Source organism: Plasmodium vinckei, assembly GCF_900681995.1.
Source record: "Plasmodium vinckei vinckei genome assembly, chromosome: PVVCY_05".
Lineage (NCBI taxonomy): Eukaryota > Apicomplexa > Aconoidasida > Haemosporida > Plasmodiidae > Plasmodium > Plasmodium vinckei.
The window spans coordinates 902,693-927,626 of record NC_051297.1 but is presented as its reverse complement, the minus strand read 5'-3'; the positions used below and the strand labels follow the sequence as shown (position 1 = coordinate 927,626).

The window sequence follows — 24,934 nt, the reverse complement described above, 5'->3', positions numbered from 1 at the left end:
TAATAATATATTTACTATATATATTTAAAACAATTACTTAAACTAATATATTATAAAATTATACAAAATTAAATGTGGTGTGGTACTTAACCCTAACCCATACATAGGTTCCACAAAACACAACCTTAACCCTGACCGACTACATAAAATCATATAAAAATTATACAAAAAATAGGCAAAATACAATAAATATATACATATCGATTTATATTTTATTGATTATATTATTTAAATATTCTTATAGACACAAAAATTATGATCCAAAAATATGGCCCAAAATGACTTATTTCCAAATAGACATATTCTTAACATATATCAATCATTATTATTATTCCTGGAATTATCACTACTATTTGAATCATATATTAAGTTTCATTTTCTTCTTTAATTTTTTTAATTTTTTTCTTATATATTGTCTTTGAAATACTTTATCAACTCCAAATAATGAATACTAATATAAAAATAGTAAGATTATTATATATTTTTTCATAAACGGATATAAGGGATCACAAAAATATAATTTAAATATTATAGTTTTTAATTTCTTATTATTTACCTTATAAGCAATTCCCAAGAAAGCCGGTATTACAGAAAATGTCGATAAACCTGGAATTACTGTGTTTAATATCAACGAACTTGGTGTAGCTACAAAAATTTCTGCATCATCTTGTCCAAAATTTTTTTTAGGTTTTATTTTTGGAATAGATGAAAGATTGGTACATTTATTTATTAAATTGTTATAATCATCTGATAATATAGATAACATTTTATTATATGAACTGCCTTCTATATTATTAGAATCGTTATTGAGTTTTTTAAAATTTTGAACAAATTCATTAGCTTTTTGCGAACAATTTTCGCAATTCATATTGTTTTCATTACAATCATCATACATGTTACATAAGGTTTTTAATTCGTCATAAAATTTTAATATTTCTTTAATATTTATATTCATCAAATCTTTTTTTTTATCTATAATATCCTTATAAGTCGTACTACCACTATTTTTTATTTTCTCATTATAACAGTTATTTTTTAATATATAATGAGTATAAAATTCGTTTAATTTGGTAAATTTATTTTTTGGCTTTTGATTTAGTTTATAACTTAACCATAAAATAGCGTATTCGGCAAGTTTATCATAATCTAAAACATTCTTACCCATTAAATTTTTTAGCAAATGAATAACACCAGAACTAGCCATTTCAAAATAATCGCGACAATCAACTTTTCTTGAGTTACTCCCGTAATGACAATATTTTTTGATTGGTCCATTAGCTGTTAGAATTGTTACTGATTCAAACTTCAGAATCTCACTAAAATAGCCATCGATCTTATTAAATTCTTTATACTACAAATATATTTTATGAATTAAACAAAAAATGTATTAATATAAATGCTAATCAAATGAAAATTAATATAATTTATGGGGGATACAACATATAAAACACATGCGAAGAGAATATTTTATTTAAAAAATTGTATACCACATCCTTAATATTATAACTTGACTGTGCCATAATTTGAAGATTAGGAGGGATAATAATATTTATATATATTACGTAAATATTTGTTGTATCTATTTAAGCTTTTTGCATACCAATTATATTTCGTTAAACATGCTATACTTATTTTATGACAATTATCTAAATTACCTTAAATGGAAAGTTGCTTAATATACTTTTGCCATATGTATATATGGTTCATTTATACAAAAAATGCTATTATTACTATAATCCTTAAAAACATATAAATAGTTATTTAATACGATATATTACAGTTTTATATAGTTGTTTCTTATAATATAGATTTTTCTAAAATTATAGTATTTTTAAATTAAGTTACATGCTCCATTTTCTATTCAAATTATATAAATTTATATTATTTTTATTTAATATAGATAAATCCATAACCAATTTTAATAAATCCAATAACTTTATTTTTAATCCTATATACTTCAATTTAGAAATATACCTTATTGGGTTATTTTATAGTAGATTTTGAGCATCTTTTCTACGGTTTAAAACAACAATTAGTACTGAAACCGTATTATTGAGCCATTTTAAGCTTAAATAAGTCTTTGAATGCAAACAATTTTTAAAATAATACTTAGTAAATATTAATATATAACAATTAAATAACTATTGTTGAAAATTTTTAAGTATAATAGAAAATTAAGTATAATTAGGTTGTCATATTACACTTTAGCATGGGGGATATAAGATGCATTTTATCTTTTAATATATAAATATTTTGTAGTGTTCATTTTTATCTTATGTATTTTAGTGTTATAGCTATCAATGCATATACATTCAAATAATTTATTAAATTTTTAATATTTTGTTAATTCTATGATAAAACAATGCTGCTTGTGATTAAAGATAATTCATTAAACACTGATAATATAATCCATGGTAATATGGAATAATAAAAGACATTTAAAGTTAATTGAGTCTTTAACGCTTTTCCATTGATTCAATTTTTTAGAATATAACCTCATATATCTCAAATAGTATCTTTAGTAAAATATATAGCATTGATCCATTTGTGGTGCATTATTATATGCCATTGATTTATTATTCGTTCAATAAAACATATGTTTATATGTTTCTGTTATAAATCCCATTACATTTTTATATAATTTTTTACTTAATATTTATAAAAAACAATTGTATGTAGCATATAAAAGGGAAATATAGGGCTACTTTTTATATTTTAACAAAATTGTAACATTTTTCAATAATAAACAATTTTATAAAAAATATATTTTTTAATCATTCATTATGTTAGTGATGTTTTTATTCTTAGAATTATATAAATCAATTAGAATTGAAAATTAAGTGAGCCATTCTAACAACATCATCTTTATACAAATTATAAAATATATATAATTTCGTATTATAATTACATAAATATATTTATGAATTTGTTTACCTATAATAATACTAATAAGCAAAATTATTTATTATTGTTACATATTATATGTACTTTTAAATATAGTACCATAAACATCTGAACTTTACAAAAAATATAAGACAATTAAATTTATCATTCGATGGTGTCTCTTTTTCTTTTATAGACAAAAAAAATCAACAAAAAAAATAAATTAATAAATGGCATAGGATCCGCCTGTATAAGTTTGTATATATTTAATAATGGACCCTTTTTTCCACCAATTGAATTTATAATCGGCTTTAGTTTTTTTTTCTTATCATTTGAACTTATAATTATTTTTGTCTTTCTGTTTCCATCATGAAAATTTATAACTCTCTTCATGTTTTTTTTTTCCGATTTTTTTGATGATCCAAATGATAAATACTAAAATAAAAATATTAAAAAAAATATTTTTTTACATTAATGAATGTTTTTAAAAAGTGTTGTATTTAGTAATTATATTATTTTACCTTATACCCAATTAATAAAATAATTGGTATTAAAACAAGTGTAACTGAAATTCCAGTTAAACTACACTGTTCCGATGTGCAACACATTAATGTGGTATTAATAAAATTTATTTTAGGTTTACATTCCACTGATCCATTCCATGTAGTTGGAATTATATTCCAGGGGGTTCTCGAAATGGGATCAGAAATTGGTAATTTTAACAATTGAGCATTTATTTGGGTAGTTGTTTTTTGAATAGATGTATCGGTTTGTGGGTTTTGCAATGTGATAGACTGTGTTGGGGGAGATGGTTGTGTTTGTTGTATTGGATTTGATGGTGGTGAGTGATTTAATGCTGAAGTTGGTGATGGTGGATTTAATGTTGGAGTTGATGGTAGATTTTGTTGTGAATTTGGTGGTGGAGTTGGTGGATCTGTTGTATTTTGTGGTTGAGATGGTGGTAACTGATTAGATGAATCTCCCCCAGTCGATGGGTTGCCTGATCCAGGATGGCTACCACCTGGTTTAGGAAGATGGTCAACTTGATTAAATTGGCTAGATATATTACTAATAATATCACTAAAATAACTACTAGATGCATTATAAGCATTTTTTAAATTATTCACAGCGTTACTATATGCACCACTGATTTGATCCCTAGCATCATTAAGCCTTTGCTGATTTTCTTTAATAAATTCGGAAGCATTATTATAATATTCCTTTCCTTTTAATAGGAATTCACGGAATGCTGACCACAAATCAAAAGATCCTCCTGATATACTTGATGCGGGATCACTTGATCCATCATTTTTATCTCCTTGATCATTTGATCCAACGTTTGGATTTCCTTGGTCGCCTTTGGTATTACTTCCTCCATTATCTCCACTATCTGGAGTTCCTGCTCCACCATTTCCTCCACCGTCTTTATTTCCTTTGCTACTGTCTAAAGCCTTTTGCCCACTTTTAGAAGGACCCGGTCCATCATCTCCCCCTCCTGATTCACTACTTGTAATTCCTTGACTACCTTGCCCACTGCCTATATCTTCTTGGCTATCTTTAACTGGTTGATCACCTGATCTAACACCTGCACCTCCAGATCCATGGACTCCATTACCTTGTCTATCGCCTGATCCCCCAGATGATCCTCCTTGGTTATCTTGTGTAACACCCAACCCACTACTTGTTTCTCCTTTTCTATCAACTGTACCTCCTTGCCCATTTTGATGGATTTCCCCTGTTTTAGCTGTTTGTAATGAACTTCCATCTTGTGATGGCGGTGCTGGTGGTACTTCTGGTAATGGTACTGGTGGTTGGTGCACTGGTTGTGGTTCTGATGGTGGTTTTGATTCTTGTGTTTTTTTTTCTTGTGGGTTTGTTTCTGTTGGTGTTGCTGGCGGTTGTTGTATTTTATTTTCTGTTATTGGCGATGTTGGTGTATGTAGTGATTGTTGTTGCGATTGTGATTCTTTCTTTTGTGGTCCTTGATGTTTTGGTTCTGGTTTGGGTTTTGGCTGTGGTTGTCGTGCTGTTGGTGGGTTTTCAGGTGTCGGAATCCTTTGTTTTCCTTGTGGTGCAATTGGGGAAAATTTTTTTTGTGGTCCTATATCGGGTTTTTTAGTTGGTCCAGTGCCTTTTAGCTTATCTTGTAAATTTTTTGATTCAATACTTTTTCCAATTTCCTCATCCTTCGATTTCACATCTGTACACCCTTTATCATCAAAACTAAGTACTGCATTAACAGTCACAAATAATTGATTTCGGTTTTCAAATGTTGTAAGATGTTGAATACGATTAAGTAATCTTGTCCTTTTGGGTTCTTTAATATTAGAATTATTAGCAATTTTTTGCATTCTAAATATTTCATATATCATTTTTAAATTATCCAATAATTGTAGATATGGTTTACATTCCTTAATAGAATTATAAATAGTTTTGTAATAGTTACTACATTGGGAAGAATAATTTCTAAGACGACTGTTATCAGGATTTTTATTGTATTCAGTAATTAGTTTACATATATAATTAAGTAAGTTATAATATTCGCTCATTTTCTTAATAGTAGCTTTCTTATAAAATTGTCTACTATCTACAACTTTCCAATAATTAACACTTCCCATAGAATTCTCTAAATTCTTTTTATAAGATTCTTCCAGAGTTGCTTTATAATCGTTATCTATCTTAAATAATTTATCGCCTAGCCATATAATAAAAATCTCAATGTGCCATTTGCCATTATTTCCTCCATTTTTAAAAGATTTATCAATTTCACTAATTTTTTCATGCAAATATGCACTCAAAGCACTCATTCTATCATTATTAGTTGTGCATTTATTTTCTTTTAAATTATCTTGATAAGGACAATAAGAATGGCATTCCTTGAATTTATTAAACTTGCCCACACTGACACCTCTATTGTTAAAATTTTCATCAACTTTGCTAAGTAAGTCACACTAAGGAAATATTTTAAAAAAATTAAATAAAAATAAATGCTAATAAAAGTGTTATTGAAATGAAATATAATATTAATTTGTAGATAGTGCAACATTTAAAACAATATAAAGACAGTTGTTTTATTTACAATTTATATACTTACTACTTGATCATCCATTATAATGATATTTTATATTTACTCTGTCGATATTTGGCATCATATTATTTTTATATAAATATATATATATTGATCCAAACAAAATCTGCAATTAAGCACATTATTGTTATTTTGAACGTTTAGATTAATATGTAATACTAATATAATATCGTTACTAAAGGAACATTACATCTACTTTTTATGGCAATTTATCTAAACCGCCTTATTTTTAATTTATTTAAACATTTTCATCATATATTTAAGGCCATTATTTTCAATAAATATTGGAAATATTTCATTATATAATTTTTGCAGCTTTGTAATTGGCTTAAATAAGCACATATCCTGCAATTATAAATTTAAGCATAAAGAAAAATATTAAGTTATTTTGTTTTTTTAATAAATCAATTTCGGAGAATATGTTACTATAAATATATAAAAAATTAGAAATATGTTATCACTATAATTGATAAAAATATATTTGTATCTCATTGTTGATATAGTATATTGATATAAGTTGTTATCCCATACAAATATTACATTTTTTAGCGTTAATCCTAATAAATGTAAATCAAATTATTTATTTAAATTATAATATAAAAAAATAACTTATTATTATTAATTTTCCTAAATATATTATACTTAGTTTGTATTTATATTTTATTAATAGTATAAATGAGTTCCATATTTAGAATGTGCAATAACCTTGTGTGAAAATATATTTTAATGAATAATATTATACTTCATATTTATGTATATTTTTAAAATTAAAACGAAAAATCTGCAATTAAAGTTAATATAGCTAATTACAAATTAAAATCAACATGACACCTAAATGAGTTTTAGAATATGTTAATATATATGAAATGTATATTATCCTTTTTATTCTTATTAACTATTTAATATATAAATATGAACTCCAACTTAAGCTATAAACAATATTCAGTAAAATTATTTTCGTATGATTTATTTAAATTTTATAGGTTTATAATTTTAACATTAGCTCTTTATTTAGTGGTAATAATAAACTTTTAGGAAGAATATAACCGGGTTTACCATTCTAGTGCATATTGCTACTTTGAACATAAGCATACTATATACTACATATTTTATAATAAAAAATTTAGCTCAATATAGAAAACTATATTTTTTTCAAATTATTAATAGAATTATAATATATGGTTTTGCCATACTAATATTACTACAATAAAATTATACTCAAGTATAAATTATAATAATTATTTTTTATTTTCTGCATCTTTTCAATTTTAAATAATATATAATTAATATATACCAACATATTCATATCAAATGAATTTAATGATTTTTTCGTATTTAATACTTTATCTATTGTTATCATTGTTCCTTCCTTCTATATCGCTGTATAGTACAACGGAATATTTAATCCTCTTAATAAAAATACTTTAAATCAATTATTAATTTTCCTTGCTTCATTGTTTTAAAGTATAGCATTTTATAACATATATATTATTTCGCAATAATAATATACTTAAATTATAAAATTGAGAGTTTGTATATATATAATAGCCTAATAAAAATGCTATTAGTTCAAATAAAATTTGTTATTATCCGCCTTTTCAATAAAATTAATATTTAATTATATGAAATTTCCAAAATAAAATCATATTTCAATATTATTTTTAGTAAAATATTTAATATATTATATGCTTATATATATAATAATAACGAGATTTTATATATTATATTATTTATAATTATTAGAACGAAATATGATATATATTTTATTAATATACTTATATTTTATCTTTTAACGATTTTTAAATACAATTTACTTATGGCTGAAAACTATAAAGTTTAAAAATTAATAGTGATTAATCTAGCATTATACCTTTATGGTAAATACATTAATGCATATAAAACTATTTCTATTATTTGAATTTAAAACTTTAACATAAAATGATACTATATATAATAGAAAACTAAAAGGATAGTATACATGTATTTATAATGCAATTTTTTATTAATATGCATATTTTTATTGTATTATTAAGAATACCAGATGCATAAAATGTCTTTTATAGATAACGTTATATTGCCGATTCTCGATAGATATTCCATATATCTATATTTTATTATTATATATTAGTAGGTTGTTTAATTACTTTTAAAAACGCATATTCTTATCTGAATATATATTGTAATGTAGACGAATATTCAAAATGGGTTTTATTATTACAGTTCAATTGGTATAATATAATTTAAATCAAAATAATAGTGACAGAAATAATATGTTTCATCGAATAAATAAGTATATTATATTATTCATCATTCAATATAGATATGGGTTAGAAACTCTTATATAATAAATAATAAAGGTTCTTGTATATAGTTAGTCATAAATTAGCAATAAATATAAAACGTGAAGTTATAATATTGCCGCATTTAATATATATAAGCGAATAGATAGAGTATCATAACTAATAAAAGATATGTTATGCGACCCCTTTCGTATTAATGGCTATTTCCCTTTTAGGGGTGCATATTTAGACATCACCTCGAAATTAAACATACAGGGATAATAAATATATTTGATCAACATTTATAGATCAATAAATATGATCAAACTATAATAATAATAAAAATATAACCATAACCCAAAACATAGATTTTATAAAACAAAAATATAATCCATAATATATAACCTTTATCCAAAACATGGGTTTCCCAGAGCACAACTCTATGCCTGAGCCCGAACTCAAAACCAAAAATGTAAACCAAAGAGAAAAATGACCTACTAAGCATTTTATTTATTAGTTTGTGTCTAATTGCCTTCTTTCTTAATTAGCAACATTCTCCAGACGTAATTTGATGTGTTTTATATAGTAATGCAAATACATTTTTAAGAAGTATATTTTTTGGATATTCTATATAACGTACATTTTTATGAAAAAATATAGCATAATGTTTTTTTAGAGTTTATAATATATCGACAAATATTAAATAATAAAATGTATTCATATCATTTGTTTTTTCATGTCGTGATAACTTAAAATATTACGAAGGGTAAACCTTAAAAACACTATCTTATATACATTTTGAGAATATTTAAAAGTATAAATTCTGTTTTATTTTATGCTCTTTTGGATAGTTTTTATTTTGCTAATTTATTATGCTAAATATAATAGTATATATTGATTCAATTTTTATGATAATCTAAATTGTATACACGTAAAATGAACAAATTAACGTTTTAGATATGCTTGTAAAGTTTATGGTTAAAATGATATCATAACTTTTAGCAATATGTTATTAATTGTAGACAATAATTTTGAGGTAAATAAAATGTTATTACTTTAAATAAAAAAAAAATATAAATGTTTTTATAAATTTTCATATAATATATAATTAATGTCATAAATAATTAACAGTTGTAAAGTATTATATTTATTAGTAACATTTTTTGCTAGGAGATTATTTTACTCATTATAATTAAAAAATTATATTAATAATATATATTATATACCTTTTTTATTTATATCAAATTAAATATACTTGTTATTACATCAAAATAAAAATAAAAAAAAAATTTTTTGTTGTTGCTTTTTTTTGGTGCTTTTATAAATATGATATGCATATTGCATCTGTTCATCATTATTTTTTAAGTAAAAGCATTATATAAATCACTATTTATCAATAAAAAATAATATAACAACAATTGCATATTTTAAATATATATATTCTTAGATCAAATTTGAACTATCGAAACCAAGAAAATTAAATAAAACCAAAAATATATTATCGAAGAACAATATATAATAATTTGTACTAATCTTATTATATCAATTGTAATTTCATTTTATTGCATGAAATACGAGAAAATATTCGAAAATAATATAAAGAACTATAATTATGCATTTTTTTCCAATTCTTATAATTTGTTGTATTAATATAATGTATATGCAATGCTATAATATTATTTTATATTAATTTAATATGATGTATAGTTTGCATATATAAATTTATATACCGCCATAATACGATTAGTATGATATATTTTATGTTAATAATCTATATGCATATATTTGAAAAGTAAAAATTTAATTATATATATGTAGATAATACACGTTTTATGCAAAAAACAGAGGCATTTACCATTTAAAATGGGTTATTAAAAGAAAAAATGATATATATGCGTATATTTTGGCTATAAAATAATATATTTTTTTAGTTGTAGTATGGATTATTATATTCCATAATATTGATGATGGAAGAAATTGAATTTAATAATGACGAATTAAGAAATACATGTAATTTAGATGGGAATCCTAAGATAGGTTGGTTATGTAACAAAAATGGTTTACTTTTAAAAACATATGGATGGCTAGTTAAAAATGCGATAGGAATTATATTGTTAATACATGGATTAAAATCTCATACTAGACTAACTTTTATGAGATGAATATAAAATTTCCAAATGATAGTGAAGAGTTAGTAGTAGACAATGATAATTACTATATTTATAAAGATAGCTGGATCGAAAATTTTAATAAAAATGGTTATTCAGTATATGGACTAGACTTGCAAGGGCATGGTGAATCAGAAACATGGAAAAATGTTAGAGGCGATTTTAGTTCTTTTGATGATCTAGTTGATGATGTAATACAATATATGAATCAAATTCAAGATGAAATCTCAAATGATAATCAAACGGATGGTGAATCTTATGATATAGTGCCAACTAAAAAAAAAAGACTTCCTATGTATATTGTTGGGCATTCGATGGGAGGAACTATTGGTTTAAGAGTATTACAATCATTAAATAAAGAAAAAGAAGAAACGATTGATTCTGGAGAGTCAAATAACTATAAAAAATGTAGCATCATGTTAGACAACCCTACTAATGTTAATGAAATTGACAATGATATGTATGATATGAATAGTTCTAAAAATGACGATCCATGCACTTCTAGTGCTAGTACCTCTCATACGACAAATACTATTTCTAGCACTAGTAATAAATGTGAAGGACGCTATAATTGTTTAGATAAATTCAATATTAAAGGTTGCGTAACTTTATCTGGTATGATGATAATAAAAATACTATGGAATATTGGACTCAATTCATTCAAGTATTTTTATTTACCTATAATGAACTTCTTGGCTTATGTCGCGTCTAATAAAATAATTTCGTCAGAAATGCGTTATAAAAAGTCAGAATATATTGATACAATATGTAAGTATGATAAATTTCGAAATAACATTGGATTAAAATTTAGATGTGTATCTGAACTTATAAAAGGAACGCTTGCATTGGATAGTAATATTAATTATATGCCAAAAGATATTCCTTTATTATTTGTGCATTCAAAAGATGATACTGTTTGTTGTTTTAAAGGGGCATATTCATTTTATAAGAATGTAGATGTTCCTGAAAAAGAATTTCATACTGTTGCCGATATGCATCATGCTATAACGGTAGAGCCAGGAAATGAAGAAATTTTAAAAATAGTTATGGATTGGATTTGTAATTTGAGAAAGAATGGTGAAGACGAAATAGAAGATGAAAAAGAAAATGAAATATAAAATGTGCATTAATAATGTTTTTATTAATTATTGTTTTGTATTTTTATAAACATAAATGTAAATTTTTGATTAATTTTTTAAATCAAAATAAGAAAAGATAATAATAAATATATTATGTCTTTTTGCATATATATATGCTCTTTGTCATTTCAAATGCTTTTTTAAATTAAATTTGTATATAATGTTAATTTGTGAATTCATTAAAATTAAAATTAATTATGTAATAACCTTACTTATAATTGGCTTTTATTTTCTTATAATTAATAAAACTTAATTAAAATAATAATCGTTTACACTTATTATTTGCGGTTTATTTATATGCAAGGCAATTTTAAGGACGAAAAAACGAAGAATCAAATTTAGTATTAGAATGCCATTTTTAAAATAAAATGTTGCTGAAGCAATTTAAATTGGACAAGTATTATTACGAAATTTTATGGAAAAACATTATTTAGATGTGTATATATGTTTTTTATATAATAGAACTACTTAGTGAATATATGTATTCCATAAGGAAAATAGACAACCGATTTCTTAAATTAATAATATTACTAATTTATATATGCAATAAGGTTCATTTATAATATATTTGATTAACTTGATCGTGCCGAAGTTATTCTATTTACTGTGTTTGATACAAATATATTTTGTAAAGTTATCAATAATAAACAAACATAAACATATGCTATAATACAGAATATACATTAAAATGTGCAATTATGCAATTTATAAATATTCACATAAAATATAAACAATCATTACTATTTATAATAAATAAATTTCTGGCATTATATATTAATTTATCAGGGTTCATGGTTATATTGAATTATTTATATCATAATATGGTCATTTTATAAATATTTTTATATAACAAAACCTCTTATTTGTACCCTCTATTTGTTTAACTTAAATTACAGCTTCCACGATAAAACTGTAATAACCATTTTGTGTGTGAAGTTATAATCAGATTTATTTTGAATAATTTGTATACTCTATAATATTGGCGGATTAATACACATATTTTGTAATATTAATGAAATAAATCTTCATACATTTTAATATACAATTATAAAATGCATGTACCCAAATGTAGATCAAGATTCGATAAATCGACGCTATTTATAACGCAATAAAGATTTATGAAAGCATTTTTTGTAATACCCCCCAAAACACATATTAATAAAAAGTATATTATAAGAAATCATTTCATTTCCATGAAAAATTCACTTTTTTTTTATTTCATTATTTTATATTGTTGTTAAAACTTTAATTTATATTAATAAAAATATTTTGCATTATTTTATTTATTTGCCATAAAGATATAATATTAAATTATCACCCATCAATTAATAAGATTTATGGTTGGTACATATTATATTTTAAAACAGTTAAAATAACCACATTATGAATATGTAACTCAATATAACCCTAAACCCTCGTTGTAAAAAAAACATAAAAAATTTATATAGTTGTATTTTTTCTTAAAATATAATAAAAACTATTTTTTATATTTCCATTTAATTTTTAAGCAATTAAATTATTTTATATAAAGTAATAAAAATATAATATTTTTTTTAATTATAAAAAACATTTTGTAAAACTATAATTAAGATTTATAGAAATAATCTTGCTCAAATATTAAAACATAATAATTAAATATTATTTTTATGTAATAATTATACCTGTTTTTTACTTTTTTTTAGTGTTTTATTTATGTAATAATTATACCTGTTTTTTTACTTTTTTTAGTGTTTTATAATATAAATTTTTTAATTTTTACCGTTTTTTAATTTCCTCAAAGTGGTTGCTTATACCTCTCTTTATATATATGTTATATTGTAATATTAATATTAACTTCAAGTTACTAAAATATATATATTGGTTTTTATTTCCTTACTAGTATATATATATATATAATCCATGGTTTTGAAGTGAATATTTATATAATAGAATCTTGTAATTTTATATTTAAGTTGGCAATAATGTAAAGTAAGCACTGCTGAAAATGAGGGCAATATCATTAAGCCTAATTTCCCCAATGATATTTAGTATAATTTTAGCACAAAAGTGTTTGAGTTTCGAGTTTGCCCCAAATTACGTAATATAAGAAAAAAAACACAAGAATATATCATACTATATATGTCTATACTAATTGCTTTAATTAATTTTGTATAAAAATATAATAATATATTAACATAACAATATCTGATATATTTTTAATTTTGTTATTTTTTAGTTCCCATTCTGTAGAAAAAAAACAAAGGAAAGCTATAAGACTGCAGATGAGCCACTTGAAAATACGATTTATGACCCTGATTTTCCAGATCTCCAATTTATAGATGAATACACTCCAAAGGTAATAGACATTTGTAAAGTAAATCAACCTAGATTAGGTGAGCTCTTTATCTCAGAAACCGTTGGTACTACCGATGATAATGCTCCCGAATTTTTAAGAAGAGAATATGACCCCAGGATGGTAGGATACTATTATAGACCATATGAAGAAGAGTTTGAAAATAGAAATTTTTATCGTTTTGTACCTTTTATGGACAGTCATAAATACAATAAATACAATAAAACTATTAAACTTAAACAAGATTACTTATGCCCTCCACCACCTAAGACACTTGAAAATCACGAATTACCTAAAAAGGAAGAATTACCAGTAGAACAAAAATTACCTAAAACAGAAGAATTATCAGAAGAAGAAATATTAAGTACAATATATGGAGAAAATGAAGAAATATGTGAACAGAACAAGCACCTATTATGTACCGATCCAGAAGAAACTATAAATGCAATCAATCTTATGACCGAAGCCATAACACATTTAGAAAAGCATGTTGCAGATAAAGATGGTTATGAATTATGTAAAATATATGATTTTTACGGTATGGCTTTATATAAAAAAAAGCATGAAGGTTATACAATTCACAAAATTAGATTAAACTATTATAATTTAAATAAGGTATCAATTAACAAACAATGCTAGGTTATAAACCAAATTAAAATTAAAAAATTATTATAATTTATATACATATATTTCCCTTTGTTTCCATTAGTATAATGAGACAATAAACGAGTTGTGGTATCCCGCCCGTGGCAATTCTTTCAAGACAGGCTCTACTAAAAGTATACAAAACATAAATAATTAGCCAAATTATTGCATTATTGTTACTATTTATTCGACATTTCGCGATTTATTATTGCCATTGTTATATGCTACTATTTATTGGTTCTCATATCCCCAAACTCATGATATTCTAATTTCATATATGCAATTTTATAATATTGTTTTTTAGAAAAAATTGTTCGTGTGCACACCCCAAATTTAGTAATGATACAACAACGTTACAAAACTTGGCCTTTTGGTCGTCAGAGATATTTTTATGCTTTAGCTGCAAAGGTTGAGGTAAGGAATTATTATTTTTTTTTCGTCCCCCCCAAAAATAACATTTTTCATATTACTCACAATAATTTATTCAAATATACTTTTATTAATTTTTTAGGTATCAAAAAACAGAACTGCAATTGTCATGACTTCACCAAATATAAATGATCATAACCCTTACAGTAAAGAATATAAAAACACAATAATAGAAAATGCTAATTTATTCAAAGCTGATATTGATTCTGAAAAAGATATTAGAAAAGGGAAATTAAAAAAAACATTTATTAACATAGCTGGATACATCATTGAAAAAAAAACAGGATATGTTGATGTCACCTATATCGAATCTGTAAGTGATATCCAAATTTTAATAACATAATAATTTATTTCAGCAATTATTAAAAATATAGAATTTTAAATAAATGTACATACTTATAATATATATTATAATTTGCAACAAATTTTTATATTTTATATATTCATCCATTTTTTTTTCTTAGATTGATGGGAATGCTCCCGGTTCCATAGAACGCATTATTAGAAATATTATATATTTTTTTGCCCCTAATGAATAAACATATATTTGTATATATTTTTCACCACTGTAATATTAGAAGATTTATGTTAGTAAAATGATTTATTTCCATGGATAATAGCTGCTTTAAATTATTATTATAAAATGTTTTTTGTATTAAAAATGTTTTTTTGTTTTAAGAATATTTTTCTTTGTATATTATTTGTTTATGTCTTTTAATATTAGGATGAATCTATATGTATTAATTTTGTGAATACTACAAATATAACAGTTATTGCTTATGATATTCCTTTTATTTGATGTTTGTCACTCTTTTCCTATTAAATATCTATAAATTTGTATATATTTATTGTTTCTGTTTTCATTTTTTTTATAAAACTCAAAATTAAAATTAAAAATTAGTTATTTCCAAATATATGAATGTCTTAAATACATCAATCATCATACTCAGAATAATTTATTAATGATTTATTTCCTCTTCCATTTTTGGTTTATTAAAATGAATTTTTTAAATTTCTTTCGATGTCTAAATAATGAATGCTAATATAAAAATGTTCAAAAATATTAACTTAAACTTGTAAGATCATGTATGAAATGATGAAAATGTTTTTTAATAATATATTTTTTAACTCATTTATTATTTATCTTGTAATTAATTTCTAAACAATTTAGTGTTACAATAAGTATAGATAAAATTAGAATAATTTTTTTAGTAACTATAGGTTTGATGATTCCATATCGAATTTTGTATTCCATTTTTTTTATCGAGGATGATTCTAGAAAAATTATCCCCCATCCTTATTATCATTATAATATTCATTTTTAAATTATTGTATTAATTTGACACTATAATGAATATTTGATGATATGAATTGCTATTATTATCATTAAAATTGTTAATAATATCGCTTTATTTGTTAATATAATTATAAACATCTTTTAAATATGACTCGATGTCTGAACTTATTCATTATAATTATCAACGTAGTATATAACATTTTAAATACATCATAAAATTTGGCCATATATTTAATACGAATATTCACAAGTTCCTTTTTATTATTTATAAGATTCTTACAAATATTATATATCGTACCATTTTCTATAGGAGTAGTATACTCTACATCTATTTCTATACATTGTGTATAAAACATGTTTAAGGTGATAATTTTACTCGAAATTTTGATTTAATTTGTAATTTAACCATATCATATTGTTTATGATAATTGGATTTGAAATTTTTCGTTAAAATATCGTGTACAAATTAATTTTTAATTATTCCTATTAACTTATTTATTTTCTTAATGATGAAAAATGCAGATGTATCATTAAAAAATGAAATCCTACATATGGATGATATCAAAATCGAACGGAGTCACTATTTATAACCATCATGAAATATATATACGAAATTGTTTTAAATGATTAATAAAATTGTTGATCGTCTTTTATATATAATAAGTTCATAATTTTCAAATAAAATGATATAATGGTATATAATAACATTAATAAACATACAAAGACAAACCAATATCAAATGCAAATAAATTGAACTCAAAGCAGACAATGTTCGAATTTTTATGACAAATTTCACATTACATACAAATGCATTAAATATATCAATATATGGAAAATATACAGTTACTCATCGATTTTAAGGGAAAACATGCATGATAAATATGTTGTTTACATAGTACATATTTCTGGGAAATATATACAAATACTAGTTTGTATTATCATTTTAATGCCGTTATTGTAAACCGTAAACAAAATTTTAAATATACAAATTATGCATCGGGCTACGTAAAACACAAATATTTGCAATTAAATGTGATTGTATCAATAGAAATTATTTATTAATGTCCACAAATTTTTATGTATGATTATAGTTTAAGGCTCCAATGCATGTATATCTTTTATGTTTCATTACGTAAATGAATTTTAAAACGCCCTTAAATGATATTAAATATTTACTTTTCTATTCTTAAAAAACGAATTATATATTAGAGCGAAGACATATACAAGTGTAGATCCGGATAACCAATAATCAAAAATCTCAGCAGCAGCAAATTGGTTGGTAGGATTCAATCCTTGATTAATTGGATAACCCACCCCAAAAGCTGCAGGACCAACAAATCCTGATTGCATATTAGTATTGGTCACATATTTTTTCATTTTCTTTTTATTAATACCCAAAAAATATTTGGGATTTTTTTTATGGCCACCTATTAAGTGATCTCGTTTACTGTATGTTCGGTAATTCACAGAATATCCTTCTTCCTCAAATTTTACCTCATCATTATCATCATCGTCATCATCATTCATATTATTATTATTCATATTTTCTTTTACATAATTTTCTAAATTAACAATATCGTTTTCATTTATATTTATTTCCAAATCTCCTTTTTGTGATTCGGTATTGAATTCCTTTTCTTTTCGACGATGTGAACTTAGAGGATTCGTGCTTGGTATTGCTTCACATTCTGTTAATAATCTATTAATTCTTGATGACAGTGTAATTATTGCATTGTGATTTTTAAACATATGTTCGCTCTTATTCACCTAAAAATAGTGCACATAAATTAAATATATATTGGAATAATAATAACATCATAATAATAGAATCATATTGTCTGCCATATTTATTCTTACCTCATTTTGGTAATATTCACAACATATTATAAGGGCATATATAATAGGTTTAACCAAAACGATTAAACTCATTTTTTTAGTATTATATAATAATATTTTAAATAATTAAATAAAAGAAAAATATAGTCATGCTTATTTATCTCTTAAATAATAACACTATAGTATATTACTATTCGAAATTTATTTTATGATGTATTTATTAAACTAATTATATTTAAGAAAATATAATAAAATATACTAATATAATTTATAATACCCAAAAACTATAATAACATTTTGTTATAATTATATTAATTATAACAGGTTGCATAAAGAATTTTCAATAAATGTATAATTAATATATTGCTGCTTATTAATTAAAAAAAATTAATTAAAATTACCAAATACGTCAAATAATATAAATAATAATTAGAATATTAAAATAATAAATTAATAATAATAGTAAAAGCACCATGTTGTGAGGTATAGCTGTAATTAAAGGAGAAAAAATGCATTTTACTTGACACTACAAATATAAATAAATAATTTTTATAACATATTTTTTCTTTATAACTACATCTAATGCACTAATTATATTTATCTTATATATTAATATAAGTATAATTTCTCTAAAAAAATATTCCTTTGTCAATTTTATATGCAATAACCATAACAAAAATATTAAGTAATTAAATCATTAGGAAATATAACATGCAAAGCAAAACTATATAAAATAAAGAATTATAAAATGGAGTCTATTAGATAAAGATTACCAAATTAATGAAAATAAAACCCTTTGAATAAATTTATTTAAATTTAACAAAATAATTGATATAAATAAAATCAAATTATTATAATAATGACAAAAACATATAGGAATATGTTGTATTGGTATTTCGTTTATAATAACATATTAAAGTTTTTAAATGCCAATTTTAAAATATTACAAAAATGTTTATGCATATAAAAGATTGTTCTATTAATAATTTTAACCTTGAAACTGATTCCAATATTTAACTTAAATACAAAAATCCGATATCTAAATAATACCATTATTTATATATGGCTTTCTAAAGTTGGAAATGATAATATGGTGCCTTAATACAAATAATTATTACATATTTTATCCTTCAATAATATTAAAACATAATATAATTTTAAGTATAATATAAATATCATAAATATATGATACAATTCAAGCATAATAATAGTTTGGAGTTTTAATATGAATGCTATCCTATAAAAACATTAAAAATTAATGTAATATTTTTACTATAATATTATTTATGTAAGCATATACAAACGCCTTTTCCTAGATACAATAATTATTATTATTTTCAATGATAAATTTATATAATAAAGCACTTTTTTATGGCATTGTATAACTATAAATTTTCCTAAATATTTGTAACATAAATAATTCTATGGATTTATTTCAACAACCAGTGTCATTATCATTTATAATTACATAATAATACATGAAATTTATGAACCACTTGAGATACAATGATGATGTCTAAATTATAGCAATTTTATTTACTATTATGATGTTTGTTGTTTTTACGACCCATTTAATGCATAAATTTAAATAATTTATATGTATCTATAATTATTTTTTAAAATTTACTCATCTTCAATACCTTAAAATATTTAATTTTAAAAAATGTTCAAAGAATTTTTTGTAGACATTCCCCTTTTATGTTAATATTTTAACAAAATTTAATATCAAGTATATAAAAAAATAATTTTCACCCTTTAAAAAATTACCCAAGACAACATCATTGTAGAACTATACAACTGTTGTATTATTTATTATTTATAAAATTATTTTAAAATATTTTTATATTTTACCTATTTTTTTTTAAATAACATAATTTTTGTTATTTATTCATTATTTCATTCAATATATTAAAGTTTTCATTTCCCATTTGTGCATAGTTAAAAAATGGCTAATTTTATTTTTCTCATTTAGGCCATATTTAAACAAAAATCCATATATAATAAATATTTCTATATGTAGAAAATTGAATTACTTAAAAAATTCAAAAATTATTCATATAAAATAATAATAATGAGCAAAAAAAATAAGACCAAATTCAAACTAATTATTTATTGGCCATTATCCATAATGTAAACAATAGTATAGATTTACTAACATAATATATAATATTAAGGTTTAATATGATAATCAAAATTAATGATTTGTTTTCATTATCCAAGCTTTTTATATTTACATTATTAATATAGATTGCGTAGCTTTCCATTAAAGTACCATAGAAACATTTATAAGATAAGAATCATATTTTTGTTTAAAAAATATGTGAAGCTATATGTTGTATACATTCAATTATGATTGTACCCTTTTGCATAGCATGTTATTATCAACCTTTTACATTACAGTCTATTATTTTGAAAACCTAATGGGACGTGACTATCCAGCTCATCACTTCATTCTCACTTAAAGTTACAAGGGCATTAACTAATGTAATATCAATGCCGAATTAAGTTAATGTCATATCTAGTGAACTCTGCAAACTTAACAAAAGTCACATTTTCAACGTCTATAGTAAAGCCCTAATTTATATTAAAAAATTCTTAATTTTCACAAAACGATAAGACACATAATCTAAAAGCAAAAATAAGTGGTGTCAAATATGGTATTAATCTTAAAAGCATAATTCAAAAGCTACAAGGATTTAATTCTGTTGGTCCTATAGTTATTCAATTAGAAAAAAATAAAAGTACTAAAAAAATCATTTGGAAATTATAGGGTTCTAATGATTCGAAGATTTAATTGGCATATTAAAATATTCAGAGAATCCAGAGTTAAAGAATTATTTACTTCCAATAATTTATAGAAAATACTTGCTGTATTACGTTATTACACCAACCTATGTAACAATGAAAATAACGTATGTCTTTCATCGCCCGAGAAAAATAAAACAACTTTCATACACAAAAAAAAATTTTAGTATGATCCTTTTTATTTAAAATAATAAATAATTTGTATGATAAAATTATGACTACAAGTTTCCTAAACATATATAAATCATATAAGATGAGAAGCTTTCTTAATAAAGCAATTTCAATATTAATGAGGGTTGTACAATAGCACATTTCCCTTTTGTAAAAGGAATCATATATCACATAACATTCATCGCTATTATAATTTAATCATTTGCATTTGCCGTGAATAATCTAATCAAAGGCCGCAATTTCATCATAAATAGCCACTATAATATACCTTTTGGCACCCTCTTCGAATAAGCACCCCAAAATTCAATTAACCACGAAAAAAATTATGTATAACAAAATTTGATCATATCTTCAACAGTAGCGATTTTTTATGTTTTTAATGGGGTATTTAACCCTTGGTTATTATACAAAATGGATACTATAAAAATATTTCTTATATTTTAATAAGTCGATAAGTTTTCATGCTAATTCTATATTTTAGCATTTTCATATATTCAATCATTCCTCCTTTGATTATCGTATAAATAATGTATATAAAACAATACAAAAGAATAATTAAAAAAAAATGCCGCAGTTATCCACTCATGAAATATATAAACCTGTTTATGTATCAATCATATTAATATATAACACGTTTAAAAATGTGTAAGATCATAACAATATATATATATGTAATTTCAAATTTTTTAAGTTTATGCTCCCTTTTCCATACATATTGTTTTTTTATTTTATGTTTAAATCAGAAAGTTGTGTAAAAAAACATGAAACGACGAATCATTTCCTATAAAACAAATGCTATAATAAAAAATAATTATTTCGTTTCTTATTTTTAATAGTTTTAAAAGTTTATTTCCTAAAACTTAAAAAACTTTCCTATCAAAACATTAAATTTATTGTTAAATTCAATTATTAAAAGAATTTAAGACGTTTTAAGGCTGCTTAAAATTTGAATAATTCCATACTTGTTTCCTTAAAATAAAAACGATAAAAATATAAAAGTTCATACAAAAATACAACAATATATATATTTATATTATCCCAACTCTCTAACTTATTTTGACATCATTATCAGAACAACCGACAACGATAACATAAAGCACATACATCTTGTTATATTTTCACATAAAATATAAAAAATACAAATAAATATACATTTTCGTTGTTTTTTCTCTCCGCACCAATCACCATACAGTTTTTTGCAAACCAAATAAAGTATATGCAAAAACAATATATCGTTAAAAATATTTTTATTGTCTAATAAATTACAAACAATTATTAAATATTTAATGTGAAAACTTATATACTATCATATTTATAAAAATAAAAAAATTTATGTGTGCGTGATGAAAAAATAACTATATTGCCAGCGGCTTTTCTATTTTTGATGTAAGTGATAAATATTTATTGGTGTTGAATGAATTTGTAAAAAAAATGATGAATCTTTATAATTATTTTAATACAATTTATAAGAACCAAACACAACCATTATTTTATTTATATGTATATAATAATATTGCATATACCATCAATATTATTAAATACTATAAAATTAGCAAAAACAAAATCGGGTACATACTTGAACAAACCTCCCTGAATCATAAATCCGAAATTACAACATGCACATAGCTTATAATGCATCCATATTTATTTAATATAGTAATGACACCAATTTGATAAAGATGTTGTATTTATTTATATATTAACTGTATATATATTTACCTATTTGTTCGTTTACTAGTATTTTTTCTTTACATTATTTACGTAGGATTAACGTATTTTTACAAATTGTTATAAAATATTTCCCCATATTAATTTTAAAAATTATTAAGCATACCATAATATATATGTATTATATAAACGACAATAATAATTAGTTTTATTTAAAAAGGAGAATCACAAAATTTTAACTATTATAACTAATTTATTTTATTTGTTTAATATGCTACATACACTTATTATTATAATAATGTTATACTATTATATTAATCATTTGTTATTAGTATAAATTCCATAAGAGATATTTTTATAATTAAATGCTTTCAAAATAAATGATAATAAATTGGAATATTTCCAAAAAATTTAATATTATGTATATTATGGTATGTATATATATATTAGGAGCTTATAAATTAATTTTTCAATAAAACAAAATGTGAATGGCAGTATTTTAAAAAAGTGCCTTATTAAATTTATATTCCTCTTATTTAGTGCAGGAAAAGGATAATAATAACAATTTAATAGAATATTTAAAATTATTGCTAGCTATATATATATTATATTATTTATCGTGTTTTTTTTATATATAGTACCGTTTTTTTAACTATTTCTATCTTAAACTTTTATAATGTTATCAAACAAATACCCAATATTCACTGACTACTATGATTTTAATATTTATTTTTGAAAATTGTATAAATTGGCCCGATCCAAAATTATTGTAAAAAACCTATAAAATAGAAATTAATAATGCACTATATATATCTTTAGCATGTAATCCAAAGAATACATGAAAATATTGTCAATAAAATATAAATAAAGAAATTAAGGAAATAAATAATAAAAACTAATAAAATTAATGACAAACTCTACATAATGTATACATTTACATATCACAGCTTCACTAAAAAAAATATACCAATTTTTTATTTAAGCATATAATTATTAAAAAAATTATAGTATAAATCCTCAATTTTTTTTTAATCTTTAAAAAGCTATTTTTAATTACTAAAAATATTAAATATTATATTTTATTTTTAATTCTATTGTTATAATAAACTCTTACAATTGCATTAATTCGCTTTACATATTTACTACATTTTATTATTATTAATATTATTATATTATAATTTTTTTTAATTTTAATTTTACGAAAATGAAATTAACAAAAGCATTCTATTTTATTGCCTTTTTATTGGCCATAAACGTTTTAGTCCCAGGATCTAATAATTATGTTGAAGCTAAACCCAAAGGAAAAGGTGGTAACTCCCTTGCTAACAAAATTAAAAATAACAAAGCTGCAGTTATATCTACAATACTTACAACATTAGCATTAGCAGCAGCTGGTACTTATGGTGCACTCCATTATCATAAGAAGGGAGCCCCTAAAAAAAAACCCGTAGCACAAAATGCTAAAGCAGCCCCAGCCCCAGCCCCCGTAGCAGATAATAGAGCAGCACCCAAACCAGCTGGTACTACTACTCCCACAAGAGCATATCCACCAGCATACTAAATGTAGTATCTTATTGATATGATCTATTTTCATATCATATTGTGACAGTAGATCAAAATTTCAAGTATATCCCATGCATTGTAAAAATTAATTGATATAATTAAACAAATCAATAAGATGGCAATAATTTGAGGGATTTAAATATCGTTATGTTATTTATATGCCTTTTTATAACATTTTATTTTTATTTTTATATGCCATATATATATATATATATACATAATATATTGGACTTATTAAAAAGTGCCAATAATTGATATGCAATTCCAAAATTTATATATGTTCGCGTTTTTGGTTTTTGATTTTTCCCCATTTATTGCATAAAAAATATATTGTGCATATATACATATATGTGATGTTACTTGTGTTCTTTATATTAAAAATAAACTGTGATTTAATTCTTATTGCAAATTGTACCGTGATATATAATTTTATATGTAAGTGATATTTAATCTTAATACCATTTATAGTAATTAAATTAATGAGATGGTCAGAGTGATTCAATGCAAATGTTACATTATATGTAATCATTTTTTATATTGTTATTTAAAGTATATAATACCAATATATTTTATGCGTATATGTATGTAACATAATAATAAACAATCTAAAAATATATAATTATAAAAATAT

General features: G+C 22.7%; 6 protein-coding genes across 6 annotated transcripts; 3 read left to right on the top strand and 3 right to left on the bottom strand.

Annotated features, from left to right (window-relative positions):
* Window positions 1–358: 358 nt before the first annotated feature.
* On the bottom strand, window positions 359–1,520 carry PVVCY_0502580 (CIR protein PIR protein; the record flags this gene model as incomplete). Its single annotated transcript, XM_008627628.1, has 3 exons — window positions 359–451; window positions 557–1,351; window positions 1,488–1,520. 3 exons carry the CDS (start codon window positions 1,518–1,520, stop codon window positions 359–361), a joined length of 921 nt encoding a protein of 306 aa, XP_008625850.1.
* A 1,528-nt stretch (window positions 1,521–3,048) lies between these two features.
* Window positions 3,049–5,992, bottom strand: PVVCY_0502570 (PIR protein CIR protein; the record flags this gene model as incomplete). Its single annotated transcript, XM_008627627.2, has 3 exons — window positions 3,049–3,318; window positions 3,405–5,834; window positions 5,978–5,992. 3 exons carry the CDS (start codon window positions 5,990–5,992, stop codon window positions 3,049–3,051), a joined length of 2,715 nt encoding a protein of 904 aa, XP_008625849.2.
* A 4,416-nt stretch (window positions 5,993–10,408) lies between these two features.
* Window positions 10,409–11,536, top strand: PVVCY_0502560 (lysophospholipase, putative; the record flags this gene model as incomplete). The annotated part of the gene is made up of 1 exon (XM_037635052.1): window positions 10,409–11,536. One exon carries the CDS (start codon window positions 10,409–10,411, stop codon window positions 11,534–11,536), a length of 1,128 nt encoding a protein of 375 aa, XP_037490236.1.
* Window positions 11,537–13,541: 2,005 nt separating this feature from the next.
* Window positions 13,542–15,502, top strand: PVVCY_0502550 (fam-a protein; the record flags this gene model as incomplete). The annotated part of the gene is made up of 6 exons (XM_008627625.2): window positions 13,542–13,634; window positions 13,773–14,504; window positions 14,599–14,668; window positions 14,839–14,948; window positions 15,046–15,276; window positions 15,428–15,502. 6 exons carry the CDS (start codon window positions 13,542–13,544, stop codon window positions 15,500–15,502), a joined length of 1,311 nt encoding a protein of 436 aa, XP_008625847.2.
* A 1,922-nt stretch (window positions 15,503–17,424) lies between these two features.
* On the bottom strand, window positions 17,425–18,189 carry PVVCY_0502540 (Plasmodium exported protein, unknown function; the record flags this gene model as incomplete). The annotated part of the gene is made up of 2 exons (XM_037635050.1): window positions 17,425–18,027; window positions 18,118–18,189. The coding sequence occupies 2 exons, from the start codon at window positions 18,187–18,189 to the stop codon at window positions 17,425–17,427; spliced, it is 675 nt and encodes a 224-aa protein (XP_037490235.1).
* A 5,755-nt stretch (window positions 18,190–23,944) lies between these two features.
* Window positions 23,945–24,301, top strand: PVVCY_0502530 (early transcribed membrane protein; the record flags this gene model as incomplete). The annotated part of the gene is made up of 1 exon (XM_037635049.1): window positions 23,945–24,301. The coding sequence occupies one exon, from the start codon at window positions 23,945–23,947 to the stop codon at window positions 24,299–24,301; it is 357 nt and encodes a 118-aa protein (XP_037490234.1).
* Window positions 24,302–24,934: the final 633 nt, after the last annotated feature.